This window comes from Akebia trifoliata, chromosome 8 (assembly GCF_017979445.1).
Source record: "Akebia trifoliata isolate Shusen 1 chromosome 8, ASM1797944v1, whole genome shotgun sequence".
Lineage (NCBI taxonomy): Eukaryota > Viridiplantae > Streptophyta > Magnoliopsida > Ranunculales > Lardizabalaceae > Akebia > Akebia trifoliata.
In genome coordinates this window covers 45,606,889-45,626,790 of record NC_141382.1, presented here as the reverse complement: position 1 = coordinate 45,626,790, position 19,902 = coordinate 45,606,889, and the positions used below count along the sequence as shown (strand labels likewise).

Below are 19,902 nucleotides of genomic sequence, written 5' to 3'. Positions count from 1 at the left end.
TCACATAATAAAGGCAAGTACTCCGGTTAGTAAGTAAGTAGCCTCAAATCATACCACCACCTTGTCTCATATATTGGGGTCTCTCTCTCTCTTTCTCATCATCATTTTACCTCTCCGCACAACTCATCGCAAAAACAAGATTTGTAGTCATTGTAAATAACTTTTCAACACTCTAGTGATATTTATGACGAAAATTAAAATAAAATTAATTTTAAATGGCAAGTAATGAAAAAAAAAAAGTTTTAGAAGTTGCTAACAACTTATATGCTTTACAAGACATCAACATTCTCCCCTTTTAAAACACAAAAAATATGTGAGACATGACCTTTCATTTCTTCTTCTTTTTTTTTTTCTTTTTTTTTTAAATTAATTATTTTCCTAGCGCATTTCTCTAGTTAGGGATTCTAGAGAAGGACTGAGGTGAGGTTTTGAATAAGGGGAATGTTGTGGTTGAGTAATTATTGAAATCAAATAATCAACATGAGCAAAAGAAACAAGTTAAGAAAGAGTTCTTACCTTCGGAGATGTACTCTATCAGAACGTTGTTGAAAGGCAGACCTTTGTTTGGTTTATTTTATAAATGAAATATTGGAAAATACTAATGTCGAAGATTTTATAGGGTCATTAGCATTATCCACCACATTTATTTTACAATAATACACTTTCCTATTTTACCTTTTAGTGAGAAAGATAAGGATGTATTGATCTTTTATTTAATAAATGCTTATCGGCAATGATTGTCAAAGTATGTATTATAAATAAAATATTTAAATCTAAAGATTAAAATACCCTTAACATTATTATGTAAAAGACTAACATACCCCCGTCTTTTTTACTAAAAAGTAAAATAGGCAAGGGTATTATTGAAACATCAATATAATAGAGAATGCTAACATTCCTATGAGATATTGGATAATAGCAATCCCCTAAGTTATTTTAGAAAGAACTTAAGAAGACAATTATTGAGAGGTTGACTTTTATCTGTACATACTGTTTAGCTAGATTTACAAATAAAGCTTTTTTTAGAAAGAAACTAATAAGGCAATTAGCTTAATAGTGCTTAATAATAAATAAAAAAAATTAAAAAAAAAATTAATTAGACAACTACGCCAATATTGCTTATTTTACAGTTCATTGAAATGAAACTTTTATGCAAGACTAGTAGAAAATGACCTAAATGCCTTAATATTCAATTTCTAATCAAATACACTTGAATTTTCATCTTTAACCTTAAAATTCTATCTACTTCAAACTTTACGGTAAAATAGGATTTTCGAAGAAGTCAAAACAGAATGGAATTTTGGGTTGGAAAAGAAAAATAATGGGGTATCTACAAAGGTTTAAGCCTAGGTTGAAAACAAGGGATTGGATGCAAGGTTTAAATAGATTTAAGTAACTTACCATAAAGGTTGAAAACCTTGAAAATAATAGATTTTTTTTGGGCAAAATGATCGGCTCATTCGAGTTGAGTCGACTAGCTGGATATCAGAGTTGAGTTTTGGTGTTTTAAGGAGTAAGGATTAGGGGAAAGGAGGATTTCAGCTTCTTCTGGTTCGCCTAATTAAACTTCTTTCATCAGGTGATCTTCCTCCTCTCCTATACGATGGTTTTAAAACTCATTTTGATGTCTCATCTCATCCATGAACGAAACCGAGTCGTCTCAGACAAGATATCCAATTTATATGGTTGTCTTGAACGAGATTTTAAAAAATGCCTTAGAATTAGAACAGACCATGTCTTTGAGACCACTTGTCAACTCATCTCATTGGTGGATGATACTGAGATAACTCGAATGAATTATCTTGGTCTCCAACAAGATTTAAAAAGTCTCAGTGAATATGTAAGATATTGATATTATGTATATTAGACTTGGGCACTGACCCAGATTTGAGTATACTTGATCTGAAATAGTGTCATATTAAACATGAAAGATATGATTTGGGGAAGACTGTTCCCCTTGCTCTTCCAAATCATGATTTAAATATTGGATTGGAGATGTTATTTGGATTCTTTGATATAATGCATTTGCCTCATGGTTTTAAAACTTTGGGCTGACTCAATTTGACTGAGGTGAGTTGGAACAGAGGGACTGGGTATGAGTTGGGATGCCATTTGACTCAGCCTAAAACTGGTTCAATCGATTTTTGAAAACCAGGCCTAATTGAATCGGTCTCATTATATTTTTTTTGAGGAATTTAACAACTCATGGGTGAGAGATCTCGAAATTACTAGGATAGTACAAGTTCAAAAATATTAACATTAACGTATACATTCTAGCTAAATTCTTGTAATATTATAATACTGGTGTAACTAATCGTTATTTTTTAGGTCAATGAAATAGAGTCCAGTTCATGAGTTTTCAAATACTATTCAAAAATGCCCTTGTAAGGCTAAAGAGGAAAGATAGTAAAGTTAGATAGGTATTAATGAAAAAGTGAGGAGAAGAAATACAATAAAGTTGAAAGGGCTGAGAAGAGACAATGCAATAAAGTGGACTTTTGTAAATCTCACTCCTTCGTCTCGATTCTTATATCCCACAAAACAATAGTTAAGTAAGATTCACCTTTGTGTTTCATTCTATAAATATAGTAGATGTGCACTTTTAGAGTACTATGTAATAAATGCATACCAATCAATCCTGAAGAAAAATTTTATAAGACAGTTAGAAAGATCAACTATGCTTTATGGGGTTGGATGTTTAAGTCAAAATACATCAATACGCAATAAACTAAAAGAACGTGGATGTAGAAAGTCAAGTTAAAAGTCCTAAAAGAACAAGAGGAAACTCCAAAAAAACGTAGATATAGACAATAAAAGCAGTTGTGAACTCATTCTCAACAATAGGAGACTTGGCTTTGGACAGAACTGAATAGAGAAGCGGGATTTGTTTAGAGAGCTACTATTGCCACACCAATTCCTATATAAATCACCAAAGAATTGCACACACTTGGTGGGGCATTAACAAAAGTTAGTGTGGCAATAGCAACTGTCTTAGTTTTGCTGACCCCAAAAGCCGCTACTGCTGCTGCTGTTGACTAGAAACAAATAGAAGGCAAGACAGAAGGTTAACTAAAAACCCAAAACTTGGATTAAGATCTGAGTTTATCATAAGCTTGGAATAATATTGCTATGGAGACGAGGTCGAAATTAATGAGAAAGTCATTTACATTTATCCCCGAAAAGTGGGACTAGTAATCCATTTTTGAAATCAAATGGATTTGGTCTCAATACTTAATCAAGCCTTAATGTATCAATGTGTTCATTAACAATTCTATCTTACCAAACCAAAAAATCATTAGGAAACAAAAAAGACGACTTCTATAGCCATTAAATGACACCGCCAGACCTGAAGCCTATAAAGGAAAATCAACTGACCTCAAAAACTTTTTCTTGAGCAACTCTTGACTTCCCATGACACGTCAAGAAAAACGATGGCACCTAACAGAAAGTTGCTTGAACATGACCTGCACCAACTCTGATAATCGATGAGATTAACCATTTCAATTCTTTTCAACTTGTCCTTTCCGTAAAGGGTTTGACAATTCAACCCCATTCTCTGATGTTATATTAGTAGATGACGCACTTGGTATAGAATCCCTATGAACGCCAACACCATTCCCCGATCTCGATTCTAAAGTAGAGTTTCTTTGGGGACCAGCTGTTGTAGGCTTTTGCCCCTCCACCACTAGTTTCCTGATGAGGTTCATCACAGTTGGAAGAAACTTGGTAGACACGGAGAGAAGACCCGGAAGCTGCAGGTGGACATGGCTCACAAATCAAGCCATGCATAACTCGTTACGAAAATATAAAATAAATATGTTTTAAGCTTAATAAAGAATGGGTATGATTGTCAAATGTTCAATAAATTAGTACTTACAGCACCATTGCGGAATTGAGCAGAGACATCTAGCTGGACCCATAGGGCTTTGACCAGTAGAAAAGTGACAAAGATTACAAGAAGATATAATGGATTCCTGTGAAGCAAGTGTTGAAGTAAACAAAGATTAGTGTGAGGCGGCAAAAGCAAGCGTCTCAATTGCATGAGTTATGATTAACTACCTCAATAGGGACATAAATTCATTGAATCCCAGGATAAGCAAGGCAACAATTGCCCATGGAGGTGGTAACCAGTTGTTGTTTCGCTTATTAGCTTCCTGAAAGGGAAAAAAAAGAAGGGGGGAGGTTTTCTATCAGACATCCTTGACAAAAAATTTCAAAAATATTTACAATTTGAAAAAATAGAGAAGAAAATATATCTAGTATAATTAACACCTATAATACATGAGCTCATACTCACCAATATTTCACTGTCCTCATCAGTTAAATATTGAAAGGAAGAAAAATATTGTAAGAAAAGAAAAGGTAAAAAAAAAATGTGTCCAGCAGGAAATTAATTTGCAGAACTGACACACCAAATTGAACTGTCAATATATGCAAGGCTAATCCTTTTAGACAATGATTTCCTATAAAAGGATATCTTCGCAACTCAAAAATTCACCACATCGTGCACCACAACAGGAACTTTAAATAGAAAAGTTCTCCAGGAAACACCATACCACCATAAAAGGAACACTATCAATAAAACCACTAAATTTACGACAATTTTGTGCAAGGTAGAAACTTTTAAAGTTAATCTAGTATAATTCTATTAATCCAAAAAACTACTGTAAGAAAACCCCAATATCCTTCCCATGTAGACACATTAATATAAATAATGTTGAAATCATAATTTGAGAGCATACCAGAGCAGCAATGGCCTGAGTAACACTGTACTCCGTCTCTGTCTTGAATTGCCTCCACAAAGATTTGCATTGTACAGGTGTAATCATAGTTTTTGTTGGGGGAACCTGGGAAAAAGTGCATAATGAGAGAATAAGCTCTTGACAGAAAACCTTGGAAAGCAAATGATTGTTTTTCTTAACTATACAAAGAATTCAAAAAATTATAATTGAGTGAAGTTTTTTTTGGCAGTTTGTGTCAAAATGTAAGCATTTTATTACAGGGAAGATTCCCATTTGATAGCATTTGGATTAAATAAGAAACAGATGAAACAAGATGTCATTTTCTCATGTATATTTACACAAACAAAACATGCAAGACTCTTAGGCAATTTCCCATGGTATGAATTACTTCATGTGTTGACATAATAAACATGTTTGGAAAAATAAAAGGATTGCACAAATATTAGTTTCCTGAGGTTTTAGCTCATTTATCTGTCAGATTACTGAAGTAGAGGGTATGTATCAAAATGACAAAATCCATGCTTCGAATTATGACCTGGGAATTCAAAGAAGTAACAGTCCTTGTCAGGAACAAGATGACTAAAAAGAATTTTCAGAATCTAATAATGCAGGGTGAGTCCTCATACTGTTCCTGACATGGATTATCTTCCCTCCAACTTCAATATTGAGCTACGCATGCATAGAAAAGAAATCTCATCCGTAGCAAGTTAAAATCATTTGTGCATAGAGCAGTTGTTTGGGATCATATGAAAATTTGGTAGTTCCTCCCAAAGGGCACCACAAGTTATCTTTTTGTAAATTTTACTTTTTGTAGTGAGGAAAAAAAATCTTATTCCTACATGTGGCACTAGGATGAGAGGTCGAAATTGAAAGAATTCATCTCTGGGCCTAAATTCTCCAATAGAGAAGTCTGACTAATTAAAAAGACAAAGAAGCTTGTGGATTCCAGTGAACGTGCAGATATAACTGTTGCACACAAAATCCCTCATCAGTAGCCATGCCTCGACTGAAATTACCTGTTAAAGGTGAAGATTGTAAAAATAGTGCTAAGTCGACATAAGGGCCATTCAGTTTTTTTTCTTTCCCTACACCTGATGTGTACTGTGTACTGTGCACCTTTTAGTAAAATATATAAAGCCAGCCCATTGCAGAATATAGGCACAAAATCATATAATTAGAAAAACATCAATGAGTTCCGACGACTACAAATGGTCACCTCTTCCCAAGTGCTCGAAGCCAATGCGTCAAATGATGTGATGCTCCTGTTATCACCACCGCTCTTGGTAGTAGTATCCACTAGAGCAACTGAGAGAGTATTCTCAATGTTATCAGCATCATCATCTAACCGGATTGCAGCCATAACAGAGAGCAACTTCAAGGACTGGAAAGAAAATTTTTACGATCATGAGGGTAACACATATAATACAAAACTGAAGATTTAAACAATTAAGAGAATAAGCCACGACATACTGCAGAGCGAGCAGCTTTTGTAATTGCACGTATGTCTTCCTTCCCAGTCCAAACCCTTGGCATTGAGTCAGAATCATGGCTAAAAAATGTAGAAAACCTGTAATTGATTTTATTTAGTTACTCCCAAAATAGAATTCAGCAGAAACAGTATGGTATATAAATAATTCCAGGTATCACTACCTGTCCTTCATACGTATCAGAACCCTTCCAGCTTCTTCTCTTGCCTTAGTTTCAACCACACTTCTGGCATAATCCTTGAGGTTTGCGAGCAGTTCATCAACAGTTTTTTGGTCCATGTCAAAGCCAGAGAATGCACTAGCGAGCCCAGAGACAGCTGATTGTGTCTCAAGCCGAAGAAGGTTTCTTATGGATGGCCAGGTGTCATTACTAGCAGCATCTAAAAGAGATTCCACGGGTTCTGATAATGCTTTATCCAGTTTTCCCTGCATGCATATCAAATCTATGATGACCAGTTGAACTTGCTAAGTAATAATGGTTATCATGTGTATATAGTACCAAAAGTCAAGGCCAAACTATAATTAATATCTAGGATTTAAAACCTTATTGTGAGGAAACCAAATATACCCACAAAAAGGAACCCCATGTTCCCATACCTCATATAAGGCAGCAAGTTCAGACAGTTTGGCAGTACGGACACAAGCAACATGTGCATCCATATCACGCTGAAGCTTATCCTGAGCCTTGGATGGGTCCCAATTAGCATGTTTAATAGCCGCATCTGTAAACTTAATGAGATCAGCATACTACTCAACACAAGTCCGTAGGAGAGATTTTGAAAAAAGAATGCACTGGAAATTAATAGGAATTCCATCAAAACTGGATCCATCAAAGTATTTCTGAAAATTACAAGTCAGTTTATGGTATGAAGAATGAAATCCGAATTATAGTTCAAATTTTTATTTTTTATTTTTTGTTTCAGTTTGTGTTTGGTTGAAACATACAAGCAATCGGCATGGGTAAAAGGAAAAAAGACAAAAATTATGTTCATATTGTTTATCTCAGAATATTACGGTTTTTGTCATGGATATGTTAGGCATTTCTCTTATATATATATATGGGGGGGCGTTCAATGGCAAACTTTTTAGCAAACTTTTTGGCAAAACATTTTTCAAAACATGAGTTAGAAGTTTTGGAATGGGCTGATTTTTGGTGAGGATGATCTCTACGGTGAGGAGATCATCCTCACCAAAAATCAGCTCATTCCAAAACTTCTAACACCATCAAAAATAGTTTACAAAAAATGGACGGTGCACGATTTTTCAACTGGTAAACATGGGTTAGAAGTTTTGGAATGGGCTGATTTTTGGTGAGGATGATCTACTCACCGTAGAGATCATCCTCACCAAAAATCAGCCCATTCCAAAATCTCTAACCCATGTTTTGAAAAATGTTTTGCCAAAAAGTTTGCCCTTGAACGCTACCCTATATATATATATATATATATATATAATATATATATATATATATTATATATATATATATATATATCATTAAAATAGAAAAGATAAATCGAGACATTCAGGGAAAAAACAATACATTCACAAGAGAAGAAACAGAAAATTAAAAAAAAAAAAAAAAAATCAAATCCTAGTGGCTAGAGACCAATGCATAAAAAATGATTGAACCTAATGGCTGGAAGTCACCAATATGGCCGATTTTTGGTATCTAGTTCCATGAAGGAGTCAAACATTCATGTGGTCAAATCCCAAAAATAGAAGGCCACAGGAAATTTTTTAAGAGGTCACCAAATCCTTGAAGACCAAACAGGACTATTTTTTAAAACTTTATGAAGACATTATAGGCTGGGTCTGACTGTAATTAAAATGCTGCGACCCCACCAAATGCCGTGGAAACACCAACTATTTCACATTAAACACCATACATTTTGAATGAGAAAGACAAATAGTGAAGCATACCCTGTGGGAGTTGACCCCACAATCATTCATTTAAGCAAATGGCACTAAGGCATGAAGCCTGGATTCAATTAGATACGAAAAAACAGAGGTGGATGGTAGGATGCATAGCTTTTTGTTTTCTTTTCTTCATTTGTGATTGACAATATGAGAAATATGAAATCCTCTATTATACCTGCACATCCTGCATCAAATATAGACATAAAAGATTGAGTGCAATCCCGAGAAGCAACAGCAAATCCTTCCCCTCCATTCAGAGCCTTATCAAATGCTTCCTTGAAATTGTCTAAAGTTCTGGACCGTAGATGTCGCAGCAATGATTTGTATGCGGGTCGGACTATCTAAAAAAACCCAGCAGATCACTTTCAATGGGATAGGCAAAGATCAAAATTATATTAAAAACAGACAGGAAAAAAATCAGGGTTTGGTGTCCGTATCCAAAACCCGCCAAATTGATTGAACTTGGCAAAATTCTGAGTTAACCACTAATTTTCTGTCATCTTTTTCAATTTGAGCTCTATTGACCAATGTATTAGAAAAGGAAATTGAGAAACATTTAGTGAAGACTTGGAGTCTCCTAAATACTACTTAGTGAAGACTCTTACTTGTCCCGTTGAGGCTCTATTTGGCAGTTGGTCCTCATTGCATTTAAATCTAGAGGCACAATTTTGTGGAGCCTGCTTCCTTTGGCATTTGTTGATGCATTTGGAGGAAGAGGAATGCTAGAACTTTCTAGAGGAAGGAAGGAGGTTTAAGGTGTAAGTGGTTATATTATGGTTATCAAAGCTATGTTGTTTAGAAAGGAATTCCTGTTAGTGTAGCTTGAACTCTGGGGGTGTTTTTTCTGTTTGTTTATTGCTTGGGGGCTTCATTATGCTTCTTTTTATCTTTCTTAAGGAGTGTCTTTTCTAGGTCCTAGACCACCTGCAGTGCTTGATCTTTTGCTTGTTTGCTTTATCCTCATAATTAATGAAATCTTTTTTACTAATAAAAAAAAATCAACAATAAAGGGGATACTGTTGTTATCCATCAAGTAAAAAAATTGAGTAGAACCCATAAATTCCGTAAGATAAGGCACATAGGATATACATGCAGAACTTTAGCTTCCAACTGCTGCCGTTTTGCAGTCCTAGCACCTTCCTCAAAGAAAATAGCTTCCGTATCATATCTACAAGGTGAAAAATAAATTCAGCAACTCAAAATTGACATTGTCAATCAACAAAAAGATCGCTCAAACAACTTAAATATCAGATTACAATGTACATCACACAAGTAAAAGTTCTTTTTTTTTTTTCTATAGAATTTTAAAGCTGTTTGCTACAATTAGTAGGTGATAAACAACCGACACAATGTCATCCTGTGAAGGAGCTATAAGAAAGGCCTGGCTAATGTAAACCATAGTCACCAAATTCTCCAACTTATTGAAAAAGTTGCGATTAAATCACAACTTTTTCCTTCACAGAATTTAATCACGACTTTTACGAACTTTGAGATTAAATCACGAACTTTGTGATTAAATTGGATTAAAACGAAAGATGAAATTGAAGCACTAGTAAGAGAAGATGACATTGATGAAGACGATGGTAATCATTTTATTGATGAAGCATTAGATAATGAGAATGCAAATGAGGATAACATTGAATATTTTTATATTTTGAATAATATAAACCCTGAATGTGGTGTGGACTTGTGGTTAATTGTTGTGGATACCAGGAGGATATCCATATGGAGGTTTGGTGATTTATTACTGTGGTTTACTATGAGATTTCATGATAAAATATGAGAACACCACCTAGTATGAACACTAACACAGATTTAAGCCTAACCCGATTTCTTTCCTTTTTTTCCCGATTTTATCGAATTTTTCCCTTGCTGACTGATTCCTGAATCCTGACTTGGTGACTATGATGTAAACTAGAGTATGAAGAAATAAGGAACACCAAAAAAGAAGCTGCTCAACATGGGATTGCTAAGAGAAGAAAAACCTTGAAAACACTCAGCCTGCAAATAAAGAGGTTCATTTACCCAACTTTTTCTTAACCATGTGCCCTTATGTTAGTGAATAAGAATAAAACATGAATAATTTAACCTTATGAAATTAAGTTGATAAACTGTCGAATGCTTACAGGTAGCAACCATAAAGCTTAAAAAAATAGAGACCAGTGAAATAATCTATCTACGTTACTACATTAGAAGAGAAGTGCTCACTCTGATAAACATGTCTCGAGTATTAAACTGAGCTTTTTTCCGAAGCTCGAAACTGGACCAGATTGTACAGCCTCTTCCAACTTACACCATTCCTGTTCAATTTCAAAGAAAATTTTCTAGCCATTTGTCAATGTTTATAATAGAAAGAAATTCAAAATGGAAATAGTGGATGACGAACACCGAGTACCTCATTCTCGGTTAACCTAGCAAACTTTTCATTGGCAATTTCTTCACAACGTACAGTAGCAACCATAACCTTCAAACAGAAGGATGACAATGAACATAAAGTCAAGTTTGAATATTAAATGAGAGATTATTCGCATCATCACCTTGTGTGCGGGAAGGTCAAGGTCCTTGTTCTCCTTAATAATTTTCCACATCTGTTGTGCACTAAAAGAAAACCCTGATGCTGGAACCACAGCTCGTCGATCTCCAGCAAGTCCACCAGGAGCTATAGAATTGAAGAATCTCTGCCTTAAACTCGCAACCTTCATTTTATAATAAAAAAAGTTGAATTAACAAAGCAAAGCTCAAATATAAGTAAAATCATACTTTAAGAATATAGCTATGATATACCTGTTCTTTGAATTGGTCTTCCTTTTCTTCAAAACTTGAAAGAGCAGTAACTTGAGTCTGGACATTTAAATAGCAAGAACAAATTATCTTTTGCTGCTTACACATTTTTAATTAGTTAAGGAAAGCCACAACTAAACTTATATCGGGTGAGATCATAATATCTTACATCAAAAAATTCATTCAGTGGGGTTTCTTTGTGGGCTTGTGGTTTAGGAACAGAATCCCATATCTACAAGCAAAAATATTAGGTAAAGACATAAGCACCACGACTGATATTTTTTATACATTGCAGAAGGAAGAATTAGTTCCAATACCTTCTGAATATCTTCCCTTAGAATGGGCTCCAAATTTTCCAGTGGGGTCTTCATATACACATGGTAAAAGGTACAGATAAAGTAGGAGACAACTAGCAGTCAGGAGAGGGGAATTCTCAAGATACAGCTCTCAAAATAGGATAGTAGTTGAGAAATATACCCTTGTTTTATCACGTATGACAAACAGCAAAGTTGTTTTGCGCGGACTAAACAACCGCATCATGACCTGTCAAATAAATATCACCGAAGTAACGAACAATCAAAAACTTTTCAGATGTAAAATAATTGCTCGCACAATGGACGTACATAGAAAATACCTGGAATACGGTCTTTAGAAGAGGCTTATTTGCAGCCTGTTCACGGCCAATATCATGACACCACCTAAAATAAAAATAACTTCTAAGAATCTACCGAGGCAAACTATAGTAAACTAAGTTTTCATTATATTTGAGAGAAATGAGGAAGAAGAAAAAGAATACTAGAGAAGAAACAGAAAAGTGGAAAGAAATCGTTTTTAACTGCATCAGTCGAAAATCCCTGGTCCCCTTATATACTTAAATATTACTATAAAAACATAATTTATTTACATGAAAAAAACATAAATACCAATACTAGACTGATTAACTATGAAATAAAGCATGAGTCAATTGCCTTATAACTTCATCAACACTAACACCCCCCTCAAGTTGGGGCACTTACAACACCCAAGTGCCTTGGTGAACATATCCCACGTCCTCACCAAACGAGAGTAATACTCACCAAGGATTTTATCCCTTTTATAAAGGAACAAATCTCAAATAATTGTTGTACACATGAAATATACCTTTTGGACGAGTATATATCATGAAGAATTTTCCATATGGCTTTTTTTGATTCAAGGAACATTAAATTTGAGCTTATTGAAAACTCCATACTATTCCAAAACCATGTCATAATTTGAGAATTATTACAAACCATTATCTATATTCACTAGCATCTATAAGAGGGCTTTTCCAAAGTAAGGTAATGATCATTTTCTTTGCCATAAGGAAAATCTGAACTGATGTATCCCATTGTAGGTAATTTGAGCCATTTAACCTCACGAATGTGATTGAGCCACCTAAGGCATCATGATGAGACAATATCCCATACTTAGAACCAGTTCTCAGTCTTATCCCCTTCCCTCACCCCCCACCTCCACTTCATCCCCCGCTCAATTGCTCTCAACAGAGTGCTTGTTACTGCCTTACTCCTCACTGAAGAACTTGCTTTAAAGAAAGAAAAAAAAAAAAAAAAAAAACTGCTATTTGTCTCAGTCAACTAGTTAGGCTAGGGTTTCATTATTTTTTAGAGAAAAATAACACGAGAAAAAAAAACAGAGAAGAACAAATAAATGAGAGATGGAGAGATGTGCATTCCAAGATGGTCAAACATTCCTCTCTTAATTCAAAATAACTTGAAACAGTATTTACAAAAATGCCAGTAATGAGTGAACAAAACTGATATGCCAATACTATCCCTGAAGTAGTTATCTAAAGCATGATTGCACTACATTATCATTACATTAAATAGATACCATATACAGGCACCTTGCCTCAAATTGACAGCATAATATGAAGAAGAAACCTTGTTTATGGTAAACCATTGAGCTTACATGTTTATGAGGACTATATCTGATACCGCAAGAGCGAAAAGTGCACTTTGCTTCTCAAATGCGGTATCATCCTGGAAATGATACAGAAACATTACATGAGGAAAAACAAGCATGGATGCATTTATAGAAATTTCAGAACAGTAAGGAAACTTGACAAAACAAAGACAATAATGTGTAAAATTTTATCAGAATTTCCAACAGATACAGTAAGAAACTAATGCAATGGTTTAAGAACCATATATAGTAAATACAACCCTTACCATTCCAACAATGTAAAGGTCTTGCTCTACAGTTATAAGTCAGAGAAAAAAAGATGGAAACTATATTAATCAAAACCTCAGAAAGCCATGTGGACAAAACAAAAGAGGATTAGCTATTGGAACCATGATACCATGCAGGGATTTCAGAGTAACATAAATCCAAGTAGAAGGAAGAGAAGGGCCTGCAGATATAAAGTACAAAAAGAATGTTTATCATACATTAAAATGTAACATGGGTATGTTCTCATATTCAGACCTGAAATTCTTAAGGTAGAATAGTAAATGTCAAATAATCTCTAATATTATAAAAATGAGGCGATTACAACCAATGTACAAAGACAGAGCACCAACAAGAAATAGTAATGGAATTATGAAAACCTTATAAGGAGGTGACTTATACGTAATAACATCAATGACGGACAAAATTAAAATGTAGAAAGTCTTGCAAAGAAACCTCTCCACGTTCCCTTCCATCAGTACCCTCCAAATCCATGACAAGTGTACAAGGTAAGATATCAGCACATTTTGCCAACCAAATACCATTAGTAGTTTGAGACCTGAAATAGATGAATTCTGTTATCTTCTAATGTCAAAGTGTTATCAAATATGATGAAAGATGAAATAAGTGAGTGAAAATGTAAGAACTTGCCTTCCCTTAAAAGCATCCATTTCTCTAAAGTTTGTGCCAAAGAGATGGTTTAAAAGTGTGCTCTTCCCTGCCCAAACATAAAAGAAATGATTCAACTCTTATATATATAGGTATTTGTGGGTCAAAATGCAATAAATTGCAACTAATCTAGGCTGGACATGGGCAACTTAATGACGTGTGTATTTCGCACCCAAGAGCCATGATAAGACTAGGGAATAAGAAGTTGGGATATCATCAGAGGTCAGGTTGCCTTTAGAGGTCAAGATATCTTCATATGTTGGGAGGTCGGGATACTACACATTCCCATATGGGTCACCCACATGGTGCAACATATAAGGAATAAGATTCAAAATTCAAAATCTATCCTAATCTAAGAAGGATTAGACATATACTTTTGGAAAGGAGTCAATCTCTTGATTTAAGAAAGATTTGTTGTTATATTTATTTACCTTTTTCCATTTGAGTATCACTATTTCTATGGGGAAGGGTGAAAAAGGGTTGTAATAAGAGTAGATCTTTCAACAAGAACACCAAAGTTGTATTTTGTAGATGAATAGTGAATTAGCTCCATAGGGCCCGAGTATGTAGTCATCAGATTAGGCAATGAACCTCAGGAAAAGATTGCCTCTTTGTGTATCTCTTCTCTTTCTTGGTTTTTATGTCTGGTGAATGAATATTGTTCTCGAAGATCAAGATTGTGAGAGGCATATCTCGAGGCATCGATGGAAGTCCTAGAAATCCCCCACACCTTTGGCATTGTTCATGGGTTGAGAATTATAAAATATACATTTGTAGGGAAGAAGGAGAATAATATAATTACTAATGTGACACAAGGAGAATACTCGAAAAGCCTTACTAATTAAGAGTACTAGTGGGGTAACAAAGGTGATTCCAGTGTTTATCAAGATCTTCACAGTTTCAAGATAACAAGTGTTCACCTCCATTCCTATCCTTAGTTTTAGAAGTCAAAAAATAGAATGAACATGTTATCTCACTCCAATATAGTTAGTGGATAAAAAGTGAAACCAAAAAAAAAAAAGAAGCAAATTCGTGAGAGATATCCAAAGCCAAATGGGTAGTACAAAAACAACAAAGCCTTATTCCAAAGATTAGGCGTTGGCTATATGAATCTTATTCCCGAGATATTCCAAAACTAAGACCCATCGTCCCGCAAGGACCAAAAATGATCTTTAAATATTACACTCTTCCATTATATCCAAATTCACCAGAATAATGCAAAAGACACAATGGTCCATAATTTTCAACTTTTCCCCAAACAAACCTCTTGACTGTGACACAAATGTCCCCCATATCCCTTTGGAGTTTTTAGCACTTACGTGATGTCAAACAAAGAAAAAAAAAGGAACTTCATTGATAACATTATAAGGAGTCCAAACAGGTTGAATGATTTGCTACTTTACCTCGCTAAGTGTTTTATTGTCAAGATCTTTTATCACTGATTAATACCCAACTTTGGTAGGTGCCATGTTATGATGTTGTGGTAAAAGGCAAAAGTGTAAAACAAATGATAATCTGCAAACCAAAAACTAGGAAGCACATTTCAAAATATAAGCTTTTTCTGAGGAAACAAAAGGAAGGAACTGCCTGACTAATAACTTAATTAAAAAAAGGCCCTTCTGGTGAGATGATAGAAAAGTTGTATTTTTTTTGTAATAAGCAAGCAAGTTGGTGGTTAGTAATTAGTTGTTGAAAGGCAGGTTTTCAACCCAGGTTGTGGTATGGCATGCATACCACTACTTTGTGGACCCATGATGGAAACTATAGCATAGGAAAGTCCACAGTCTCCCAGCTTCACTGCCTTCACAAAATTATCAAGGCCAGTGACATTAAATGTACCATCTCCATCAATGAGGTGAGTAGAGCAACATTCATCGTCCTTTGCTGCAAGAAAAAATAGTCATATGAACATATCAGTGAAAAGACATATTTTAGTAATTTATGAAGTTTATATAATATGAGTTAAATATAGATCAACAACTTTCCAAGCACATAAGAACCTCAAAAATTTAATTGGAGGGCAAATTGCTTTAAAATGTGGCACTTTCTAGGTTTGATTCTACAAACAATAATAAAATGTCCCAAGAAAGAAAGAGATGGATTAGGGTATAAGCTCTCATGTTGACACTCCGAGCATACCATCCTTGACAATCATCTACAAGATAGTCTTATCTCAAAGATTTGGGGTTGGACAAAAGAATCTTTTTCCTACATTTCACCATGTCCAAAGCCATAAATTTTGTTATTCAAAGTGAGTTTATATATGCTTTCATTATCTCCATCCACGTTATTTTGGGTCTTCCTCACGCTCATGTCCAAACCATCTCAACCAACTTTCTCTTAGTTCATCGCTTATTAGAGCTACTCCTAGAGTTTCTCAATGCATTCATTTATAATTTTATCCTTCATAGTCTTTTCAGTCATCCATCTCAATATCCTCATCTCTAATATGCTCTATTTATTAACCATTTTTTTCCAAGCCGCTCATTTGATTAACACGTTTTTCTTGATCGTACAACATTTAACCCCATAAAACATAGTTGGTCTTCCAATCATCAGATAAAATTTTCCTTTTAATTTGATTGTATGTATCTGTCACATAACACTCCAAAAACGCACCTCCACTTTAACAATCCAACTTTGATTCTCTGAGCAACATCTTCTTCAATAACTGCATCCTTATATATATCAAACCCTAAAAATAAAAAGTGGTCACATTGGGGTATTTCTAGACCATCAATTTTTTACTGGACATTCCTCCTCTTGGTTGTCAATGCTAAATGTACACGTTACATGCTCGGCCTTGGTTCTACTTATTTCAAAGCCCTTGGACTCCAACATGTATCTCCATAATCCTAGTTTTGTGTCGACTCCTCCATTCCCGTCAACTAATACCATAGAATCTGTCTGCAAATAACATAAACCAAGGTACATATTCTTGAATATAAGCAGTCACTTTATCTATAACTAGGAAAAATAAATACGGACTCGAAATTGATCCCTAATGCGAAGCAATTGTAAGTGGGAACTCATTCGTATCCCATCCATTTTTTCTCACACTAGTCACAAGCCCTCACGTATATGCCATTAGTTATATCAATGTATCCATTTAGGGCTCCTTTATTTCCCAATACTCATCAAGTTAGCTCTCTAGGTGTTTTGTTGGATGTTTTCTATAAGTTGGATGTTTTCCATAAATCAATAGAAATCATATAGAGATTCTTCATTTCTTCCTCTTATCTTTAGAAACAAATTAATACAAAAAAAAAAGCAATTCCAAAGACAAAACAAACCACATGATGCACTGCAATAGAGAATCTCTATATCGCCACCCCTATAATTAAAATAAACAACAGATCCATTGTGACACTAAATGCAATGAAACCCAGATCATAAAATCACCCAAAGAGACTAGATTACACACACAAAAAACATCTTGATCATAATCGAACGTGCAGAAAAAAAAAATGTGATTGAAGGAGACATGAGAGATACCCATTGAAAAAGATTGACTATTAGGTAGACCAAATGAAGAAGAACAGATTAACAGCCCAAATGAACCTCAAAAATCTTCTTTTAATACTCTTAAAATTATGTTTTAGGTTGCCCTGTAAGATTAAGATTAGGAAACTTATCAAAAAAAAAATTAAGATAAGAAAAATTGAAAGAAAGAAAAAGTTAAAAATCGAAAAACGTGTTTTTCGATTCGAATTTCGAATAAACCTACGGATTGGGCGAGGAAAAGATGGTGAGGTTTGGGTTAGAGAGATTTGCCGTATTTGATACCGACTTGTCTGGAACCAACCAACCGTGTATATTTCTCAATCTTCTTTATGCGTTCTCCCTTCATCTTTGAAGTTTGAATTCGACGCACCGAACTCTGAGTTGACGTAACAGAATTCTAACCCTGCACATGCAGGTGCAGGGTGGTAGAACGAGTGACAATATATTGACTCAAAAGAGTCATCTCGGTCACCTCGGTCTTGACGTTTTTAAACCTGACTCGTATACAGATTTCCAATGTGAACATCAAATTGGACGAATATTAGTTGAATTAATAAAGTTCGGCCACGTCAACTAGAATTTGTATCGTTTGATTTTGTATGATTACTGATGAAAGTTAAACGACGAGTCGTGATTTTCTGACTCATAAAATTCTCCGTCTATACGCTTGTTAGCAATTTGGAATACGGAAAAAATTTAAGTTCTATTCGATTTGAATTGCAAAAATCCGATCTCAAATTCGATAAATGAAAAATATGCAACATAGGCTTCAAAAATTCGAAAATAAAAAAGTTGGCCATATGATAGTGATGGTGATGATGGTAATAATGATGGTGGTGATAATGAGGACATTAAAACCATCAGATGGGTAGTCAAGTGGTAGCATTTCGGGGTCAAGGGGTGTGCTCCCCCTATGGTCTCAAGTTCAATTCCCATCGACTACTAATATCAGTGGCCATGGACTGCATGATTAAAACTCTGTGTTTGTAGGCCTTGTTCGGGGAAGAGGGAATAGTTGGTGTGCGCAAGCTGGCCCAAATACCTTTCTAATAAATAATAATAATAATAATGAGGACATTAAGGTTATTGTTCTATTGATTTTTAAAAGAAGACCAAAATGAAGGGATAAATCATCAATTTAGAAAATTAAGATGTAATCTCAAATAAATGTATTGGATTGTGTCATTATTTTTTTAAAGATAAAATGGACATTTGTTATATAAAAATATGGATTCCTCTAAAATTTTGAAGTACAACTGCTTCAGTCAACTTGTGTTATATGTCACAACTTACAAATTTACACTTTACAATATACAACAAGTTATAGTAGCATTTTTTTTTCCATCGTGTTTTGTAAAAATTCATAAAAATAATATTTTATTCTTTTTAAACTAAAAATTCGTGAATTATTGAAACTAGTTTAATAATCCGGAGATTAATACTTTTATTGAGATAAGCAAAAAATTCATGAATTTTTCAAGAATTAAACGGGAGATTACTACAAGGGTTTATATGCGATTGACTTGTCAAGGGCACAAAACCATGGATCTTTTTCTTCAAGATACATAAGGAAAACAATCAAACAATTTTCTACAAGGGTTTATATGCGGTGACTTGTCAAGGGCACAAAACCATGGATCTTTTTCTTCAAGATACATAAGGAAAACAATCAAACAATTTTGTGCCCTTACCACATCAGTTGAGTATAGACCGGATGAACATTTTTGAGTCAAAAAATCATTAACGATAAATGATTTAGAAAAAAATGCTTTTATATAACCTAATATAAGATAATCTTTCTATATATCGCCTAATTTTTGGTCAGTAACTTAAAGATTCACTTAGTGAATTTTTTTATCTAAGTGTTCATTTCTTTATTACAAAACGACGCAATTGTTTTTTGAAATGTGATATACTTGCCATTGGATAAACCTCCCCCAAAAAAATGCATATATTTTAGCATTGTGTCCAAATCCCAATCTAAGTGGAAGTGTAATTTCTTATTAAAGTGCATGTCTATTTATTATAGGGTTTTGTTAACAAGTGCCCAAAGGGTTCATGCTAAGCTGCAATAAATACACTTTGAAAATTGAATTTCTTAAAAAAAAAAAAATGCCATCCAAATATTTTTTTATTTTTATTTTTTTACTCAAAATACCCTCAAATGCTTTATTTCCAAAGTGTATTTATTACAATTTAACAACTGCCATTAGGAAACATGTTAACAATACCTTTATTATAATTAATGTAAGTATTTATGGTATTTTAAGAAAATCTATCTAGTGGCGAGCACACCACTTTTCAAGAGTAGTGAGCCTATTATTTTTTTTAAAAGATGAACTGGTTGTTTTATTTGTTTAAAGTTAAAAGAGGTAAGCTTGTCACTAAATAGATGACCCCCAAATACATTAAAATGAATATATTATAACAACGCTAAACATTATCCTAATATTACAAAGATTGCAAATATGTGTATTTTTGAGTATTTTGACAATACTTGTCAAGGTGAGCTCTTCATCTTTCAAAAATGATGGGGGGAAAACTTCATTATAAACCTCTAATCATAGATTTGACACACTCTTGAACATTTATTC

At 34.2% G+C, this 19,902-nt stretch overlaps 1 protein-coding gene across 2 annotated transcripts; it reads right to left on the bottom strand.

The window, feature by feature from the left end:
• Window positions 1-3,101: 3,101 nt before the first annotated feature.
• On the bottom strand, window positions 3,102-17,645 carry LOC147397152 (protein ROOT HAIR DEFECTIVE 3-like). 2 transcript variants are annotated; one of them, XM_086452654.1, is made up of 24 exons: window positions 17,532-17,645; window positions 17,300-17,412; window positions 15,539-15,688; window positions 13,787-13,853; window positions 13,592-13,694; window positions 12,878-12,948; window positions 11,562-11,625; window positions 11,405-11,470; window positions 11,245-11,292; window positions 11,097-11,159; window positions 10,931-10,987; window positions 10,684-10,842; window positions 10,542-10,610; window positions 10,355-10,446; window positions 9,236-9,314; window positions 8,322-8,487; window positions 6,827-6,951; window positions 6,393-6,655; window positions 6,213-6,309; window positions 5,959-6,123; window positions 4,743-4,847; window positions 4,060-4,154; window positions 3,878-3,974; window positions 3,102-3,752 (listed from the first exon to the last, which is right to left on the bottom strand). In XM_086452654.1, exons 2-24 carry the CDS (start codon window positions 17,301-17,303, stop codon window positions 3,501-3,503), a joined length of 2,457 nt encoding a protein of 818 aa, XP_086308780.1. In that variant the 5' UTR covers window positions 17,304-17,412; window positions 17,532-17,645; the 3' UTR covers window positions 3,102-3,500. The 2 variants fall into 2 exon arrangements, with proteins under 2 accessions (XP_086308780.1, XP_086308781.1); XM_086452655.1 differs by having other exon boundaries at window positions 17,528-17,632.
• Between the last annotated feature and the right edge of the window lie 2,257 nt (window positions 17,646-19,902).

Coding starts and splice junctions, on each gene's coding strand:
- LOC147397152 (XM_086452654.1), bottom strand. Junction 10,988..11,096: donor CACTGAATGAATTTTTTGAT/GTAAGATATTAT, acceptor TTAAATGTCCAG/ACTCAAGTTACTGCTCTTTC. Junction 9,315..10,354: donor CTCGAGACATGTTTATCAGA/GTGAGCACTTCT, acceptor TTCACCTTGTAG/ATATGATACGGAAGCTATTT.